Below are 18,106 nucleotides of genomic sequence, written 5' to 3'. Positions count from 1 at the left end.
TTTTGCTTATTTACACGTTTACAGCTTACAGTTTGTGCTTGGAAAGACGATGTAATGCTCACCTCTTTGTCCATTTGTCTCGCGGGTCGTTGTAGAACTCTCCTGATCCTACAACTCCTGTCGAGTTTCCAGTGTGCGAGTTAAACCCTGTTGATGTTCGGGCGCCACGCAGCAGACACACAAACAAAGCAGCACAACATGAGTCAGCATTCACAGAGGAACTGAAGCTATCTGAGGTGGAGGCTGCTGGGTGATGGCTGAGAGACTCTGATTATATTTATTTTTAAAAACTCTGAGCTGAGACCCAGCAGCCTCTCCATACAATCTCTATTTTGTTATTTTTTCCCACAGACCGCTTTGAGCAGAAAAAAGAGCAGCGTTGAGAAGCATTAAGGCAGAAACATTCAGATCTCTCCAGGCAGGAAGAGGAGCAGTAAGAGCGCCGGCCGATCCAAAGCAGGAAAACGGTCTGTGGAAGCGTGGGCCGGGATCTGAGGTCGGGGTCACCCTTATTGTGCAACTGGTGACCCCGACCCGACGCCGCTCAGGAGCTCAGCTCATGTGTCCCTGTGTCTCAGCAACGACCGCCGCGATGGCCTCACTTTAAGCGGGAAAAACACCAAAACCAACCATTTCACAGAATAAGCTTTGTTTTTTTTAAAAGTCTAAAACCACAAACTGAAAGGTTCTTTAATTAAAATCGGATTTCTTTTCTCTACCTCAGAAGATGACAATGAGCGCAACTTCCTTCTTCACAAAATGTAAACAACAATGGAGTGGCATCAGATTTTTTCTCTTTTGAGCCATTTCTCCTGCTATTGCTAAACTCGCGCTTGTTTTGGTTGCATTTACCCAGAATGCCCTGCGCTATAGTCCACTTCCTGTTTTTGGAGCGGTCTCTGATTCACCTGTCGTTCACCAATGCATTTGAACCGCACCAGAGTTCACTTTAACCGAACAAAGACCTAATTTTGTGGGCAGACTAGAGTTCACATGCGTATTCACATCTCCCCAAACGAACCAGAGCTCGATTAAAGCGAACTGAACCTAAAAAAAGAGTCGGCATTTGACAGACATTTCACCTCGAGTCTTTTGAAGCACCGGTTCTGCTTGACCTCACTCAGATTCTGGCTGTTTTCGTGAGGTTTCTGCACAATAAACGTTCACAAACTACACTGAAAGAACATCCCTGCTTCCTTTTCTGGATCTCCATCCAGTTTCACAACAAAAGGTTCAGTTCAGCAAGTATAAGAGTGAACCCCACAGTGTTGGTTTTGGTCTTTTTTATGACAACTGGAAAAACAGTGAACTATGCCAACCACTTCCTCTTTAGAGAACAAAAAATGTTGGGATTTTCCAGCTGAAACAACATTTAGTTTTACTGCTTCAACCTGAGAGCAGCAAGCTTTCAGAGAAACAACGGATGAATCTTAACTCTGGTTTTTACTCCAGAAGCAGCTCCCTCCACACCCAGAGGTACTCCTGGTAAAGATGTGGACATTTCCTCAAAGTAAACTCATCTTTAATTGCAATGGCAAAGGTTCCCTACAGTGTTTAAGAAAAATGTTTGCGTTTTGGGAACCATTTCTGTTTTGATTTGACCAAATGTTTTATCCTCTTCAAAGACCCAATTCTAGTTCTTCAAGGTGTTTACATGTTTCGTGGACTGGGAGGAAGCGTTTGACCTTGATACGTTAGCTTCCTGTGTGACCAATGAGAGATTGGTCAACAATGCCGGCATTAAATCCGACTTGTTTTGGTTAGAGTTGGACTGCCCCAATGTTGGCCTTTGTCTTTGATTCTGCTCATAACAGTCCAGGACAAAATTACGAGGCCCAGCAAAGGTGCTGAAGGATCCATTTTGGTGGTCTCCACTTTTCCACAGTGAGACGCATGAGAATCAGCACCTCCAAGTCCGAGACCATTGACTTGTGCCAGAAAAAGGTGGAGGGTCTTCGCCGGCTTGGGGACAAGATCCTGGCCCAAATGGAGAAGTTCAAGTATCTCAAAGTCTTCTTTATAAAAGAGGGAAAAAAATACATTGATAGGCAGATTGTTACAATGACAATCTCAATTTACCAATCAATCTACGTTCAATAAACTCAGCTATGGTCACAAGCTTTGGGTAGTGACCAAAAGAACAAGATACAAGCAACTGAAATGAGTTTCCTCCACAGGGTGTCCTGTCTCGCCCTTAAAGGCTCTGCAGGCCAAACGGTCCAAATCAGTCACTAAACCAGGGGTGGGCAATCCTGGTCCTCGAGGGCCGGTGTCCTGCAGCTCTTAGATGTCTCCTTGGTCCAACACACTTGAATCCAACAGCTGAATCACCTCCTAAGTGCAGTCAAGTTCTCCAGAGTCCTGCTAATGACCTCATTATTTGACTCAGGTGTGTTGAAGTAGAGACGCATCTAAAAGTTGCAGGAGACCGGCCCTCGAGGCCTGGAGTTGCCCACCCCTGCACTAAACGGAAGCAGGAAAAACGTTCATCCATGTTTGTAGCACCTTTAAAGGTTTTAATTAATAAACCGACTGTAGATACGGGAAAGTTTAGGAGATTTTGTTTTAGCCATTTTTTGATTATATCTGTGCTATATTCTCATTTCCACAAGACAAAAAAATGAGCAAGATCAATAAAGTATGTTTAATTTAAAGAGCAGTGGTGCCCAAACCTTTTGCCAAAACTGGCAAATCTAAACTACTGGGTACAAAATTAATTAAATTCAACCAAATTTTTCTGAATGATGTTCTGTACATCATTAAAGAGGCTACCTTTAGTTGAGCAGTTGTTTTCTATTTTGTAGGCCAATTTTTTTTACCATGTTTGACTTGGTAAGGGGCCAAACAAAATAATTTGAAGGACCATAAATGGCCCCAGGGCCACACCTTGAACACCCCTGTTAAAACAAACTAAAACTTACTCAAAATAAATTTCAGTGGACAAAGTCTTTTCTCACATCTTTACCAGGGCTGCAAATAAACGCAGATGTCGTTTTGCGCCGGACTTTAACTCTACATGTTGGGTTTGTGCTCCAATGCAATAAAAAGGCGGGCCGTTTGGGACCGTTTCCATACAGACACAGCGACAAATGGTGAACCCAAACACATTCATCCAGCTGGCAGCTCCTCAGCTCCATCCCCCTCCCAAAAAAAACCCAACACAAAAACGAGCCCTCACATTCCTCAGCTGAGCCAAAACAGATGAAATTTACTCTGTGGAATCCGACCTCTTGTTCTTTTTTCCATTTTATTAAAGTCACAGTCGAGCTTTCGGAGATGCCAGCTCAGTAAAACAATAAAAGTTTTCTTTTATTTTTTGCATTCAGTCCAGCAGGGGAAAAGCCAGAGGCTCAGGTGTTGATAAATCACCTGAACCTGCAGCAAAGCCCTCTGGGAGTTGTAGTCAGGTTTTAATGAAGCTGCAGCGACAAAAGCGACAGTTGAAAAGGAAGGACAGCAAAAAAAGGAGAGCTGAAACTGACGAGTAGTTTTGGCGGGAGCAAATTAACTAGAAAAGAAAAGAAGGAGGAGGAGGAGGAGGAGGAGGAGGAAGCTTCGCAGAGGCAGTAAAAAGCAATAGACATCAAGCCGGTGACTGAGGTGAGCTGCTGGCAGCCAGCGTGCAGCGCCGTGCTGTGATTCGTTTCTGAAGCATGCAGATTTGATTTATTGGGTGGGGGAAGGGTGGTGCTGGGGGGAGGGGGTGGGGACATTAGTGAGATGATTTTGCTTAATGAGTGCAACATGAAGTGTGTCTGAGGTCTCAGGTGTGTGATGAGGTGGAGGTGGATCGTGTTGGAGGTGCAGGCAGGAACCGAATCAGGACCTCAGGTATGGATTCAGATGCTTTTAATTCTGCGTTTGTCTGAGCGTGTCGAGAGTTTTTCCTTCAGCTTCACTTTCTGAAATTTAAGTGCTGCATATAAAGCTGCGACATGATATAATAAAGCCAAATATACAACAAAAAAGAGCATTAAATAGTTGTTTTTTGACGTTGTGAAGTACACTAAAAAAACAAAATCTGACCGAGTATTTTTATCTAATTTCTAGTGCAAACTCTCCAAGTACAATTGAAAAAAGAAAAAATTAACTCTAGTAACTTTTCAGCAAGATATGAGTTTGTTTCAAATCAATAATTCCTGAATACTGATGAAAAAGTGCTAGTTAAAAGTAGACAGAGACAACATGGGAAAAATGTATTGAATAAACCAAAACAGCAGCCATTTTGTTAAACATTCGTCTAGTTAAATTTCAAGTTGAAATGCTAAACAATCTCAGACAAAGGCAAGTTTTCACTGCTGCTGCATTTATATGAAATCATTTTAATTACTGAGTTAGAGATGGATGTGAAAAGCCAAATCTCCTTCCCTTTAAAGCAAACATTGCTAAGCAGAGCCGAGGGGCAGGAAGTGGAGGCAACTCCTCCATCCCTGTTCCCACCAAGCAACCAACCAGACAGAAAGGAGGCGGCGAGCGACAACACCAACAGTACTATGATTAGCCTCAATCGTCTGTACCAAACGAGGTGGCGTAATTATCGATTGCTTTTTTTTCTGTTCGAAGAAGGGGGGGGCGATCGGAGGAAGATGAGGAGAGGGAGTGGAAAAAAAATCACCGAGAAGGAAAGAAGGTGTTCAAACTGGGGCTGCAGCTAACGATTATTTTAATGACCGATTATTTGATCGATTATTCTGACGATTAATCGAATTTAAAAAACTGGACCATTCTGCAGATTTTTTATTTAACTACTTAAGGTTATTTTATGCAATAATAGAAATGCATAAAAATGTTAATGCCTAAAACGCAGTAATACAGAATTCCTTCAATAAAAGTCTGACAGTCATCTTTCGGATAAACAATTAATAACTGGACAGGAAAACCGACTTTTTATATAATTTGAAGCTAAAACTACAGATAGAAGTTTGGTTTTTTTTCATCTTAAATGCAAAATTTATACATTTTGGCCAGTTTTGGGTCATTTATTGCTTCATTTTAGTAATCGCTTCACGATTAATAATTTCAGACTTAATATGTTTGTTTTTTTTTACAATTTTGACTTAATTACGTCTCTGAGAATGATAATTTTTCAGCAATATCACCTTTATTAAATGTATACTCCAATTAATCGCTTACTAAATTAGTTGACTATTATTTCAGTGATTGATTAATCACGATTAATTGTATCAGCCCCAATATGTTTTTTGTACAATTTTGGCCAATTGTTCCTCTGAGTATGACAATCTTCCTACAATTGGTCTTTTTTCAGTCTGTATTCACCAATGAATGATTAATCGATTACTAAATTAATTGATTATTTCAATAATCGATTAATCACAATTAAGTCAATTAATCGATTATTCAGCCCTAGTTCAAACACAAAAACAATCTGATTGGCTTAAGGAGAGACGAATGGATTCCCACAAACAAAACTAAATTAAAGTGAACGATGAAACGTTGGACAAAATCTAGACAAAGACGTAAAAGAGGGAAAATCTAAGAGCTGAAAACCATGAAGGGTAGGAAATGACAGATGAGTGGATGGAGGAGGTGGTGTGGGAGTTTAGAGGCGCCTGGCTCCTCGCTCCTCTCCCCGGCTCTACCTTTATAGCTTCCTGGTGGGGGGGCGGAGCTGGGTTTGGCAGGAAGGGAGGGGCCTGTACTGTTGGAGTTGTTGGCTGGCGGCTGGAATGAGCCAGACAGGAAGATGCCATCAGAAAGAGGGCGGGGCTTGCGCGCAGTGGGCGGCGGCTGAGGCCGGCTCTGAGTGGGCGCGGCGGAGGCCGGGAGGTCGCCGTACGACTTCCTGGTCGCCGACAGCTTGGCCTGACCTGATTGGCCGCCGCTCCCTGCCGAGTAGGCTTCCTCCTCATCTTCGTCGTCGCCCGCGTACGAGACGAATTTGGCTGTGTAGAGCGTGTCGGGCGAGATGACCTGTGTTTTGAGGTAGGAAGTGTTTCTCTGTGGTGGGGGCGGGGGGGTGTTAGTAGGGTTGTGGGGGGCGGGAGGGTTGTAATCCCGAGGCAGCGGGGGCCGATACAGACCGGCCGGCTCATCGGGCGTCAGCAGCTTTCTCTCTGCTTCCTCGTGCTGCCGCCGCCGCTCGGCCTCCAGACGTGTGTAGTACTCCTCCTCCTGTCTCCTCTGGGGGAGGGATAACCTGTTAGTAAGCTCCGCTCTGATTGGCTGCCACCAACACTGGATGCTAACACGCTAATTAGCTAGAGACACAGCTAGAAGCTATTCAACAAGCAACCACCCACCTCTCTGTGACTCGCTTTGACAAACTATCCGTAACCTGACACGTCAGGAAACGCCACACAGCCGACGGTCCAACATCAAGGGCCTCAACTGGGACATTTTATAAAAAACTACCTGAGTTTTTCCTCTAAAGTTTTAGCAAGTCAAATTTAAGACTTTTTAATGCCACGTTGAATGAAATTTAAGACAAAAAAACTAAATATAAAGTATTGTTGGAGGTAAAAAGCAAAAACTGAAATCTCTGGGGTGAATTTGTGTTTTTGCAGTGTGGGTAATTTTAGCATTTCAGTTAAAGTTAGAATAGCAGCTATTGCTAGTTGTTGTTTACCAACATGTTTTTGGAAGCAGCTTAGCTAATGCTAGCAGATAAGCAAACACTAACCTATCGGCTCGCTGTAGCTTTGAAGGTAATGTTCCCTAGTAGTAGCCGTTTTGCTAATTACAGCATATTGATGAAAAATATGTAAATGCCTGTAGTATATGATGTTTGCTACTGATAGCAATATGCTACTGCTAGGGCTTCTGAGAATGTTGGCAGCTTTTAAGTAAAAGTCTTGATTTTTTTAAGGTTTATTGTTTAAAGAATAAAACAGGTTCCAGATTCCTAATGGATCTTAAAACATGAAGGGAAAGAATATTAGATTTAATCAACTGAAACTGACTGGACAGAAAGTGGCACTAATTTAGTCAAGAAACTGATTTATTTTCAAATATATATACATATTTATTTATGTAATTTATTGGACAAATTCCTGACTTCATCTTTCGTTTCAGCTTTGAAGTGTGTAAATGTGAAGAAACTTTCCCCAAAGAGGCCCCCGAGTTGGACCTACAGTCGACCCTGACCATCAAATTCATCTAAGAAAAGTCCTGAAACTTGATAAAAAATGTTTGGATAAAAGGTTCTAATCCAACTCCTACCAGACCCACCGGGTTGTTCCCTCCCTCTCTACATCTTTGCTTTGTTCGATCAGGCTATATGTAGCGGATCTCAGTTTACATTGTGAGGTTTTGCGGGTTTTTCTTCCAGCCCACCCTGACTCCTAGCATCTTGACTTCAGAGGATGAAGCTACGCTGGTGGGGGAGAGATTTGGATTTCAGGGTCAGCTCCGGGTCTGATGTGAGATTATCTTCCGTCTCATGTGGCGAGGGTCGGATCCGATCTGCCTGGACAGTTCGGTCTGAAGAACCTGGGAGGGATTAGCAGCTGTGTGGGCTCTGGGTTTATGAATATGTTCGGCACGGATGAGAGAGGCGATATTAGCTTCTCTAAATGTGTGTGAGGTGAAAGGTTTGGGGAAAATGTTTGTTGGAGAGTGGGCTGCATTCCCTAAACACAGGTTTGGATGCTGGATGGAATGGGAATTAAAAAAAAATACTAACAAAATTAAAAACTCAGCTCTCCCCCTAAGAAAACTGAAACAACTGCACCTTCCTGACAACAACATGATGGGAAAACTCATGCTTTCTGGTGGGTGGGAGCACAAAGCACGACAGAGCAAAACGTCACAGAGGGTGGGAATGCTCAGGATGACAACATGCAACTTTAATAACAAACAGCATTAAAATACAAAAAAACCCAAAATAAATTAGATTTCTACCAGAAAATTATGCTTTTAAATAACCAGCGATCTCATCATGGTGAAACAACAAAACATGGACGACATTTGTTACAACAAGCAGCACAAATGTGGATGATGGTATGAAACCAAACCGCTGGTTATTCAAAAACAAAAATATCTCATCAACTTAAAAGGGAAAAAAAGGCTGATTATATGATTGCTGCACACTTTATGTAAAAAAATAATTTCTGTTAAAAAAAATACACACTTAAAAATATTGGACAGAATAAGGAAAAAACCTAAAATATTTCTGAAAATTAACATTTATTTCAAGTATTTAAATAATAAGTGTGCATAAGTCGAGGATGTTTGAAACTACAAGAATTAGACCAATGCCTTTAAATTATTCCCACATTATCATTAATATAAGAAAGATTTGATTTAAATAAACAAACTGCAGTGCCATCACAATCAGCTGTCCAGCATGAGGGGCATGGGAGTATGGCAAGACATTTTACAATTTAAAAAGAACAAAAACAAAAAGCTCTATTTCCCATTTAAATTACAGAAAAACTTAAATATACCAATTTCAACTACATGCAATGTTTATTTAGATAAAAATAAATGGAAGAGTGCAGCTGAAAAGGAACGAATGGAAAAGTTTCTGTAACTTTAAGACTTTAATATTGTGCATTTTGTTATTAAGCAAGACATTCCTTTCACCACAGTCATTAACATTTATAACAGGGGTGTCCAAAGTGTGGCTTGAGGGCCATTTAAGGCTCTTGAATTTATTTTTTCAAGCCCTGGCCATAAGTCAAAACCAGTAAAAATTTAGCCGACAAAACAGAAAACAATTGCTGAACTAAAGATTTTGGATATTTACTTTTTGAAATTTGAATGCATTTTTTTAATGACAGACAAATGTAATAAAAAATACTTTATCGTTGACTAGATAAGTCATATCAAAATAGAGCATAAACAAGTAGATACTAGATTCTTATGTCAGCATAGTCATCGTGAAAGTTAAGAGAATGTAATACTGGTGAAATGTGGTTTGCTGCTATTGCATAAAACTGATTTAATTTAATCAAACTCACATTGGCAATTTAAAAACTTGTAATACTTCTAAGTTCATAGCTTGGAAACATCATAAATGTTAATGACTTGTGTTTCAGCTGCTTTCTGCTGAGTTCTCAGAGCAGTTTAGATTAAATACTTTCTTAAAAACTGGATTTAACCACATTGGTCTAATCCCAGGAATTTCAAAGAAAAATCTTAAAGTTTTAAACGTCTGTAATCTTTAAACGAACATTTTCTCAGACAGACGAACCAACCTTTTCCTCCGCCTCTCTCTTGACTCTCTCCTCCTCCCTCCACCTCCTCTCTTCCTCCTGCTTCACCCGCTCCTCCGCCTCCCTCTTCCGAATCTCCTCCAGCTGCTGCTTGCGCCGCCGCTCCTCGTCCTGCAACTGGTTTTTCACACACAGACACACACACCACGCCATAAGGCAAACATGCAAACAGGGAAATAATTAGAACAGCAACAACCACCAAGTTCAAATCAAGCAATCTGAGATTATTTAATCTTGACTTTCTGGACGCTAACGTGAAGTAGCATGTTGCATAATGTCCCAATCTGCTGCTCCAGCACAGCAAAAACACAGAAACTCACACGTCCGACCATGCAGACACCAACATGCAGCAGCAGCAATCAAAACAAAGCAGCAGTAAAGCTCCAACGTTCAGGACTTCAATATGGAACATTTTTTTCAGAGACCTGCAGAAATGCATTTAACCCAGTAAAAAATTAACAAACAGACCCGTTTCTTTTGGCTGGATGGCGGTTAAAGGGTCAGTTCAACCAAACTATAAATAGAGGAAATTTTCTTGCATTATGTGGAATAGAAAAGACAATAAAGTGAGCAAGTAAATGTTTAGTGAACTAACATCAATGAAAAAACTGCAGATTTTTGCACATCATGAATATCCTACAAAATAGCTTGCTCTGATTGGTCAACAGTAAGCTCCGCCCACCAATCTGTACCTGCTGCAAACAAATGTATTGGACAAAGTTTATATTAATAGTCACAAAAACAGTGCAACACCCTGAAAAATCTAAATAACTAATGGGAGTTTTAACTTAAAGCTTTGGTATTGAGTATTTTTGTTAAGAATTATATTCTTCCAAATTTTAATTCTTTAATTTAAGCCATTTTCATTACATTTCTATTTATCATGAATTGAATTTTATTAAAGTAAAATGGCAAAAATGCTACAAATATATTCAAACAATTAAAAAAAAAAAAAAATATTTGAAAATAACATTTAATTAAACATTAAACCGTATAAAAACTAAAATTAAACTTTATTCAGGATTAGTTCCAGTTCTCTTTAATTTTTAAGCAAAATACAACATATTTGTTATGTTTCTTAAATTTTTTATTAATTTTATTAAAGTATGAAAAATGCATCAAATGTGTAATCTACAATATAAAAGTGAAAATAATATTTATTAAAAATAGAACTATAAAAAATACACTTAAGCTTCATTCATAATTTGCATTTTTTAAAATTCAGTTATGTTTAATATTTATTGAATATAAAACTAAATATGGCATACATTTGTGTTATGTTTCTTACATTTCTATATATTATGAATTACACTTTATTAAAGAAACTTTGCAAAAATGCAAAAAAAAGAAAAATTCAAATGGAAAATTTTTAAAAAATACAAAAAATGTGAAAATCAAAACAAAGTCTGTCAACTCACAAACTAAATAAAACTATAAAAATATAGAAAAGAAAACTTTTCTCAAACTTTTTAAATTAATAGATTTCACTATTCTCGGTATTAATCCTGATGATTTTTTCTGTTTATGTGGTGGAATATGAGCGTCCAGGCAGAAGTCTCTCTCACCCCCACTGCAGGTTTTTGTTAGTAAAACATGAATTAATTAAATTTAACCTTGTGGTTGAACAGACCCCTTAGAGAAAACGCTCAGCCAGTCGTGCACAAACAGATGGAGAAACAGAAAGATGAAGAGATGGATTCAGGGACAGCACAACGACATGATCCTCATGCATGGGTCTCCATCGGATGAATCCAGCCATGCAGGTTCTCCCTCCATATTCACTCAAAACAAACACCACCAGCAGCTTCTAGGCCTTTTTTAAACCCAAACTTCCCCCAATTTTTCCCTCGTTTTTGATGTTTTGAGTGGACAAAGAGAAGGAGCGCTTCGACATCAAACATCCCAGAACCGGCTGCTCTTTAGCCCCCAATCATTCAAGCTAACCCCAAAGAAACAGCAGCTGTGGATATTAAAATATGTGAGGGGAGACAGAAAGGAAACGAGGGCAGGTGGGCAGCCGAGACAGAAAACAAGGAGTGATGCGAGGGCAGGGACAGGAAACGCGCCATTAACAGGAAGAACATACCAAGTCTAGAACAGAGATAGCTGGGACAGCAGTCTGCTGCTGCAGAAGAAGAAGAGAATCAAGAGTAAGAGAGGCGGACAGAAAGAAAGAAAGAAAAGGAAGGAGGGAGGGAAAATACCAAAGTACTGAGAAAAACGTGAAGGAGTGGAGGAGATTTTATAAATTTAATAAAAAAGGGAGGAGCAAAATATGTAAGCAGAAGGAAGGGGAGGACAAACAGTAAAGTGAAAACATTATTGAAGCTCGTAAATTAGTGGTCATGGATTTGAAATATGTTAATTACCTAAACATAATTATATTTCTATTCTGTTCTGTTCCAGGTTTATTTTGTAAGAATTTAGAGGCTCAAGATAAGAGATTTTTTAATATTTTAAAAATCAAAAACATTAATTACATTTCTCCCTGCCAATTAATCACCTGGTTAATTAAATGTTAAATAAAATAATAAAAACTGTATAAATTATTGATTTGGGATGGAAATAATTTTCATGATTTTGGTTTTTCTTCACATTCTGGCACAATTTGGCATCACGGCTTTGAAGGAGCTGCATTATTTAGGCTTTACATGCTTCAAAAATCTATTTAAAAAAACATTTTTGGGGCTTAAATGTCTATTTATCTAGTTCTTAAGTTGTAGATCAAAAGGTATTTAAGAATTGTTCTTTATCTATATAAAAATATATCAACTAGTTTAATTTTTGCTTCCTCTTGTGCATCTTTCATTAGAGTTATTTGCACAAAAAGTCAATTTTTACAGAAAAAAAATTTAATAATGCAAGTCAAACTTAAAAAAAAATCTTAACTGAATACTATTTCTTTTCACTATTTTCTATACTGAACATTTGACTTGTTCTCTAAAAACTGTAACACAGTGAAGGTTTATAAAAGAAAAATAAATGAATAAAAAAGGAACAGTCATAGCAAGTTTGAAATATTTCAGGATATTACTGTTAATTTTACAAAGGCTGAGGCAGTATGCATAAACAGTGTATGGAAAAACAAATATTTCTGAATCTCATTGAAGCAGGGAAGAAGCAGCTTATCCGAGGCATTGATTAACTAATCAGGTGATCAAATAAGTTTGATCGCCTCCTTAAAAGTTCAAATTTAACTTTAATAAGCTAGCTTGTTTTTAGGAAGAAAGTAATTTTTCCTAAAGGTTGGTGTTTGCAACTGAATTAACCAAACAAAATCTGGACCAATTTCTAATTGTTTAACAGTCAAACACGGCGTTGGCGGTATGGTGATGTGGGCTGAAGTGAGTCAACCACCAATATGTGAGGTAATCCATCTTCAAATATATTTCAAAAACATTTTAATTATCCCAAAGGGAAATGAAATGTTATTGTAACTCAAAGAGTTGGAGCAGATCTCCTGTAGCAGTCAGTGCTGCAACAAATCTGAAGAGACCTCTGACTGAAAACTGTATCATGACTGTAACAACATGCTAACAGTGCAATTTCCAGGCTTCAAGGACAATGTTTAAAAAGTAAAATGTCCTACATGACATCATCAGATGTTACCAAGCAATGCTAATCCACCTCATTTGCTTTTGCCACATCTTTTTAAAATCTCCATCAGGCCGTTTGGTTAGAAAGCAGGCAAAAAAAATAAATAAATAAATATATATATACTGTATATATATATATATATAGTAGAAAAAATAAATAAAAAGAGAGATGCTAAAGTAGGGGATATAACTGATGTAGTAGATTGTTTGACTTTTCTAGGATTTGGGGTCACAGTTCAGCTATTATTTGCTTTACAGATGTGTATAAATACCTTGTTGCTATGGTTACGCACCATAACAACTGTCTGGAAGTTAAACACTAAAAACAAGTCGACCCTAAACCCAAAACTGGTTAATCGAAAGCGCTATAATTCCTAAAAACACATCAGCAACTCTACGACAGCAATGGCTGTAAATGGCCCAGTCAAAGTCCAGATTTCAACCTTCTTAAATAATTAAATATCCACAACTGAATTGAAGCAAGAATGAAGAAAAGAATTAATCCAAACAAGGTAACAAGATTATCTTTCCACACACTGTTCCTGCATTTCATCTTTAGCTGTTAAAAAACTTAAAAAAATTATCTGTTTAATTTGGTTCAAACTGGATCAAAATCCCTGGTGGTGTTGGGTGCGAGGAAGCCGACTAGCAGAACCGCTGCCCTCCTTCCTGCCCATACCCGGCCATCCACCCTTCCAGCCAATCAGTTTTAAGCAATGCAGCATGGCGAAGCGATGACAGAAGCATGTTGCAGATGCACACTGCGCGACATTCACGGCGGAGGAACCGGTTTCCTCCTCTAGCGACTGAAAAGGCGGTTCTGTTTTTCTCCCCATCAGCCTAATTTTCCCGCGACTCGCCCTTCCAGAGCTGCGGATTTGTTTCTGGACTCTGAGCTGATGGGTAAGGCGGCTTGAAAAAAACAGAAGTCAGGTTTAATACTGCCAGAAAGCCTGCGCACATGACAGAGTGGGACCTCTTCCTCCAAGACAAAATCTTGCTTTCCGCCATGTTGAAACATGGCGACCGACTGTTCGTCCGTCCTTACCCTGGCTCTCTTCTCGGCCTCCAGCCTCTGCATGATCAGCATGGCGTCCATGTCCTCATCGTCCTCCTCCTCCTCGTCTTCGTCGCTCTGTTTGGACTCTTGCAGTCGCTTCTGGAACTGCCACTCCAGCATCAGCTTCCGGAGTCGGTCGCTTTCCTCCGCTGTTCGCTCTGGTTTCGCCTGAGAAACAGCAAGAATTTGAAAACAGGACCTTTGAAGTGGGGAAAAAAACTCCAAGCTGGATAAACTTGAACTTTTTAACAGATTGTGACAAGTTTATGGTCTACACAAAACATGTTCCTTACATTTCTTTGCACAAAATCATTCTTAGATAATCAGATTTTCATCTGCTCTGCTATTATATAATAATAATAATTTAAATCCAAATAAGATGCTGCTGGCCACGCCCCCAAAACTAAACATTTACTCTCACACGTGAAAATGGCTGCAAACAAATGTGGAGTTACACAACTGTACATCTTTGAAAAGCAGAAGTGGAGCCTCCTGCACAACCAACAAGAATGCGGTAAGTGGTTTCTGGATGGTAAGTCAACAGCAAAACACTCGTCTTTTCCAGCAGCCATTATACAGCGCGTACAGTGGGTAAAACCAGCTGATAAAATGTGCTGGAACTCAGTTTGGGTTGCTAGGTAACGGCGCAGTGCCTATGGAATGTGACTTAAATTTAAGACTTTTTAAGTAAAAGACATAATGAGGGATGCTTCATTGGTCTCTGAATTATTTTTCTCATTAATGTCAAAAATGTTTATTGGAATATTTTGAGTTGCTTGTTTATTTTCATCTATTAAAATCACTTAAGTAAATAAAACCAACAAGTGAGACAGGAAAATTGTGTGTTTTTTTATTTAGCTAAACACAATAACTGTTGCCCAATAATTCTCCAATATGCTTCTTAAAACATTTTAGATTTACAGAGAGCGCTGCAGTTGGGGATTAACAATAATAATCAAAAGTAATTTTTACCTGAAGCTCCTGGATTTCTTTGTCCAGCAGATCCACAATGTGGAGCTGCTGCTGCTTCTCGGCCTTCTCGCGGGCGTCTCTCTTCCAGGGATCCGGAGACAGGCTGTCGCTGGTGGACAGCTCCTCCTTGCTGATGGTGATGTACTGCAGGTCGCGCCGCTCGATGGTCCGCGGCTGCTGCTGTGGAAGCAGCTCCCTGATCACCGTGTCCATGGCTGCAAACGTCCAACAGGGTTTAAATGATTCGCTTTACAGATACAAATCTGAAAACTTGTGGCCAAACGTGGAACGTTTTCAAGGGAGACTAAACCTTTAATAATAGGAATCAATTCAGAAAACAATGAAGGGTTTTTAAAGATTATATTTTTCACAAATGGGCTCCTTTGGTTGCCACTGCCGCCATCTTGTTTTACAGCTTCTTTTTATTTGGACTTTGAATTTAAATAAATTCTGCAACAAAATATTGGGGCCAGACTACAGCTTTGATTTTTGATAATAAGAACAACAATATGGTCATAAACTTCCAGAAAACTGTAAAACAGCTGAAACACTGAGTCTGTTTAGAGTTGCTTTAAATAAAACACTGACCAACACAGAGGTGTATAATTTTGGCGACTCATCTAAATGTAATGTTTGTTACATCCTGAGAAAAATAGTCAGAATTCTAAGAAATATAGAATTCTGAAAAAAAATTAAATTCTGAGAAAGTCAGAATTCTAAGAAAGAAAAAAAAAAAAAGAGCCAGAAATTAATTTTAAAAAATGCTGGTGGCCCTAATTTTCTTCTGTACATTGTTGTGGTAAAAATGTGTCTTTTTTTGTGCTGATATTATGACTTTATTATAATAATAATTTCTCACATGCTTGCCCTAAAGCTCAAAGGGGATTACCAAATAAAAAAAAACTTCTTGAAAATATTTTCTGTTATTTGTAATTAATTTTTTTAGAAAAATCATAATATTAAAACTGGATGTGGCATGAAAACAAATTGCTGATTGTATTTTACCGGCAGAGGTGGCGGCGGCGGGCGGCAGCACGGCGGAGCGCGGCAGGCTGGACAGCTTCTCCGGTCTGGAAGGTGGCGGTGGCGGCTGCGGCTGCGGGGCGTGGTAAGGCTGGGGCGGCGCCATGGAGGCCATGGGCGGCTGGTGATGAGGAGGAGGCATGGCTCCACCGTTGTTATGGGGCTGGACGGGCATGACTGGGTTGGCCCGGATCTGACCCAGCTTCCTCTCTTGCTCCCTCCTCTTCCTCTCTCTGGTAAAAAATAAAAATAAAACAAATAAATAAATAATAATAATAATAATAACCCCTATAAAATACCACAGGTAATTCCACCAACAACCTGCTAAATAGGAGAAAATAAGATTTTCTAAACTAATTATTGTTCCTTTCTGCACTTCATCATCTCCTAAAAGATGTAAATGTTATTAATTCGGATGAACAGTCAGGAGAGACTCATTTAAACTATTTTATCATATTGCTGTAATTTACATCTTTTCGAATGAATGAAGAAAACACAAAAATAATTGTATTTTATATGGAAAATTAATCTTAAACAAACATTAGCTGAACTTGAAGAGTTGAACATTTTCCACTTTGTGCTCAGAAAATGTCAGTTTTTTTCTTGTAAATTTTATAAAGGAAAATAGCCTCACTTTAGTGATTTTTAAAATCATGATCAATCACAATTAATCTGATTAATCGATTCATCACAGTTAATCCATTACGATTATTCTGATTAATCCATTCATAACGATTAATCGTTTCGGCTCTAGTTAATATTCTAGTAACTCGACCAGCTCTGGTCTGATGAACCAAACCCACCTTTCCTCCTCCAGCCGGGCTTTCTCCTTCTCATACCAGCGCTGCTGCTCCTCCCGTTTCCTGCGGTCGGCGGCTTGCTGGGCCGTCACCGGGCTGATGGTGGCGGGCGGGGGCGGCGGCAGCTCCGGTTGCGGATCGTAGGGGTCGGGGTAGACGGCAGGCGGTGGCGGCGGAGGAGGCGGCAGGTCGGAGCGGGACGGCGGCTGCACCGAGTGCGGCGGAACGATGTGAGGCGTGTTCGGCGTCTTCCACCGGCCCGGCCCGGTCTTCTGGTTCTGGCCCTTGTTTGAAGACGTGGAGGAAGCAGAGAAGTTGAGCTGCTCCTGGCTGGATGTCGAGGACTCCAGCGAAGAGGAAACCTGCGGCTGAGGCGTCCAGTGGTCCAGCGGAGCTCCCACACCTGAAGATAAACAAAACCAATAAAACATTTAAAGTGTTTATACTAGATGGACTTTCACTGTCCTTCATGTCCACGAGTCACCAAGATCAGGGGTGGTGAGACTTGGCAACGGTAGAGAGCTGAAACGATTAATGTGATTAATCGATTATTGACATAATGGTGGTGAGACTTGGTAGAGAGCTGAAACGATTAATGTGATTAATCGATTATTGACATAATCCTCAACCAACTTAGGAATTTATTTATAATTAACTGGATTAGTTGTCTACTATTTTAGTAAAAGGTTAATCATTAACCGGACTTAAATAAAGGCCATTAGCAGAAAAACAACAGTCAGAGCAGTGATTTAGCAAAAATTAAACAAAAACTATATAATTAAGTTAAATTAAACATAATGGTTGGAATCATTTTAGCTGTAAATGCATTTTTTCCTACAAATTATCAATCATTCCCTGAAAAAATGCAGTGTTATTTCATTTCAATGTTTATTTTCTTAATTTAAAAAGTGAATTGTTTATTTGCATTTGTGTGTATTTCTAATAAATATGGTTTAAAATAGGATCTAGTGGTTAAAAAATATGCAGAAGGTGCTAATTTTTTATACGATTAATCGTCGGATTACTAAAATAATAATTAGCTGCATCCCTATAACTATTACAGTTAACATATTTTCAAATGTCTTGATTGATTTCTGCAGTAAAAATTATTTATTAAGGGCAGTTTGATACTTTGACATCTTGTAATGTTTGTGGTTAGCTAATTCTTAACTTCCAACACTCAATCTGAGTTTTAATTTTATGTAAAAAAAAAAAACAAGGAAAAGAAAGAACAAAAAAAAACAAGGTGAACTAAAATTAAAAGTGTCCTCCATTTACAAAGCAAACTGTTTTGGCAAAATAATTTTCCTTCACAAAATAGGAATAAAGTAAACATGTTTTACAATATTCACATCCTTCTTTATTTACTCAATTGTAATATTAGCATATTTTATAGATCTGAGGTTATTTTATCCTGTGATTGTGATTTATTTTGAATAATAATGAGCAGCGAAACATTTTTACTCCATTTTTGGGCCA

General features: G+C 39.1%; 1 protein-coding gene across 16 annotated transcripts in view; it reads right to left on the bottom strand.

Annotated features, from left to right (window-relative positions):
* The window catches only part of afdna (afadin, adherens junction formation factor a), a 110,495-nt gene that overhangs the window by 2,505 nt on the left and 89,884 nt on the right, over positions 1–18,106 (bottom strand). For 6 of the 16 annotated variants that reach the window (XM_028040515.1, XM_028040519.1, XM_028040516.1 and 3 more), the window contains 8 exons: positions 16,631–17,030; positions 15,810–16,060; positions 14,805–15,019; positions 13,821–14,000; positions 11,263–11,301; positions 9,159–9,293; positions 5,829–6,141; positions 63–147 (listed from right to left, as the gene is read on the bottom strand). In XM_028040515.1, coding sequence (XP_027896316.1) covers positions 63–147; positions 5,829–6,141; positions 9,159–9,293; positions 11,263–11,301; positions 13,821–14,000; positions 14,805–15,019; positions 15,810–16,060; positions 16,631–17,030 — 1,618 coding nt within the window. Of the gene's footprint in view, positions 1–62; positions 148–5,828; positions 6,142–9,158; positions 9,294–11,262; positions 11,302–13,820; positions 14,001–14,804; positions 15,020–15,809; positions 16,061–16,630; positions 17,031–18,106 lie in introns of those variants that run through there. The other 10 variants (XM_028040520.1, XM_028040531.1, XM_028040528.1 and 7 more) reach the window with 5 other exon arrangements.

The sequence above is a fragment of the Xiphophorus couchianus genome, chromosome 15 (assembly GCF_001444195.1).
Source record: "Xiphophorus couchianus chromosome 15, X_couchianus-1.0, whole genome shotgun sequence".
Lineage (NCBI taxonomy): Eukaryota > Metazoa > Chordata > Actinopteri > Cyprinodontiformes > Poeciliidae > Xiphophorus > Xiphophorus couchianus.
Note: the sequence above shows the minus strand (reverse complement) of the source record. Positions and strands in the feature narration are given on the sequence as shown.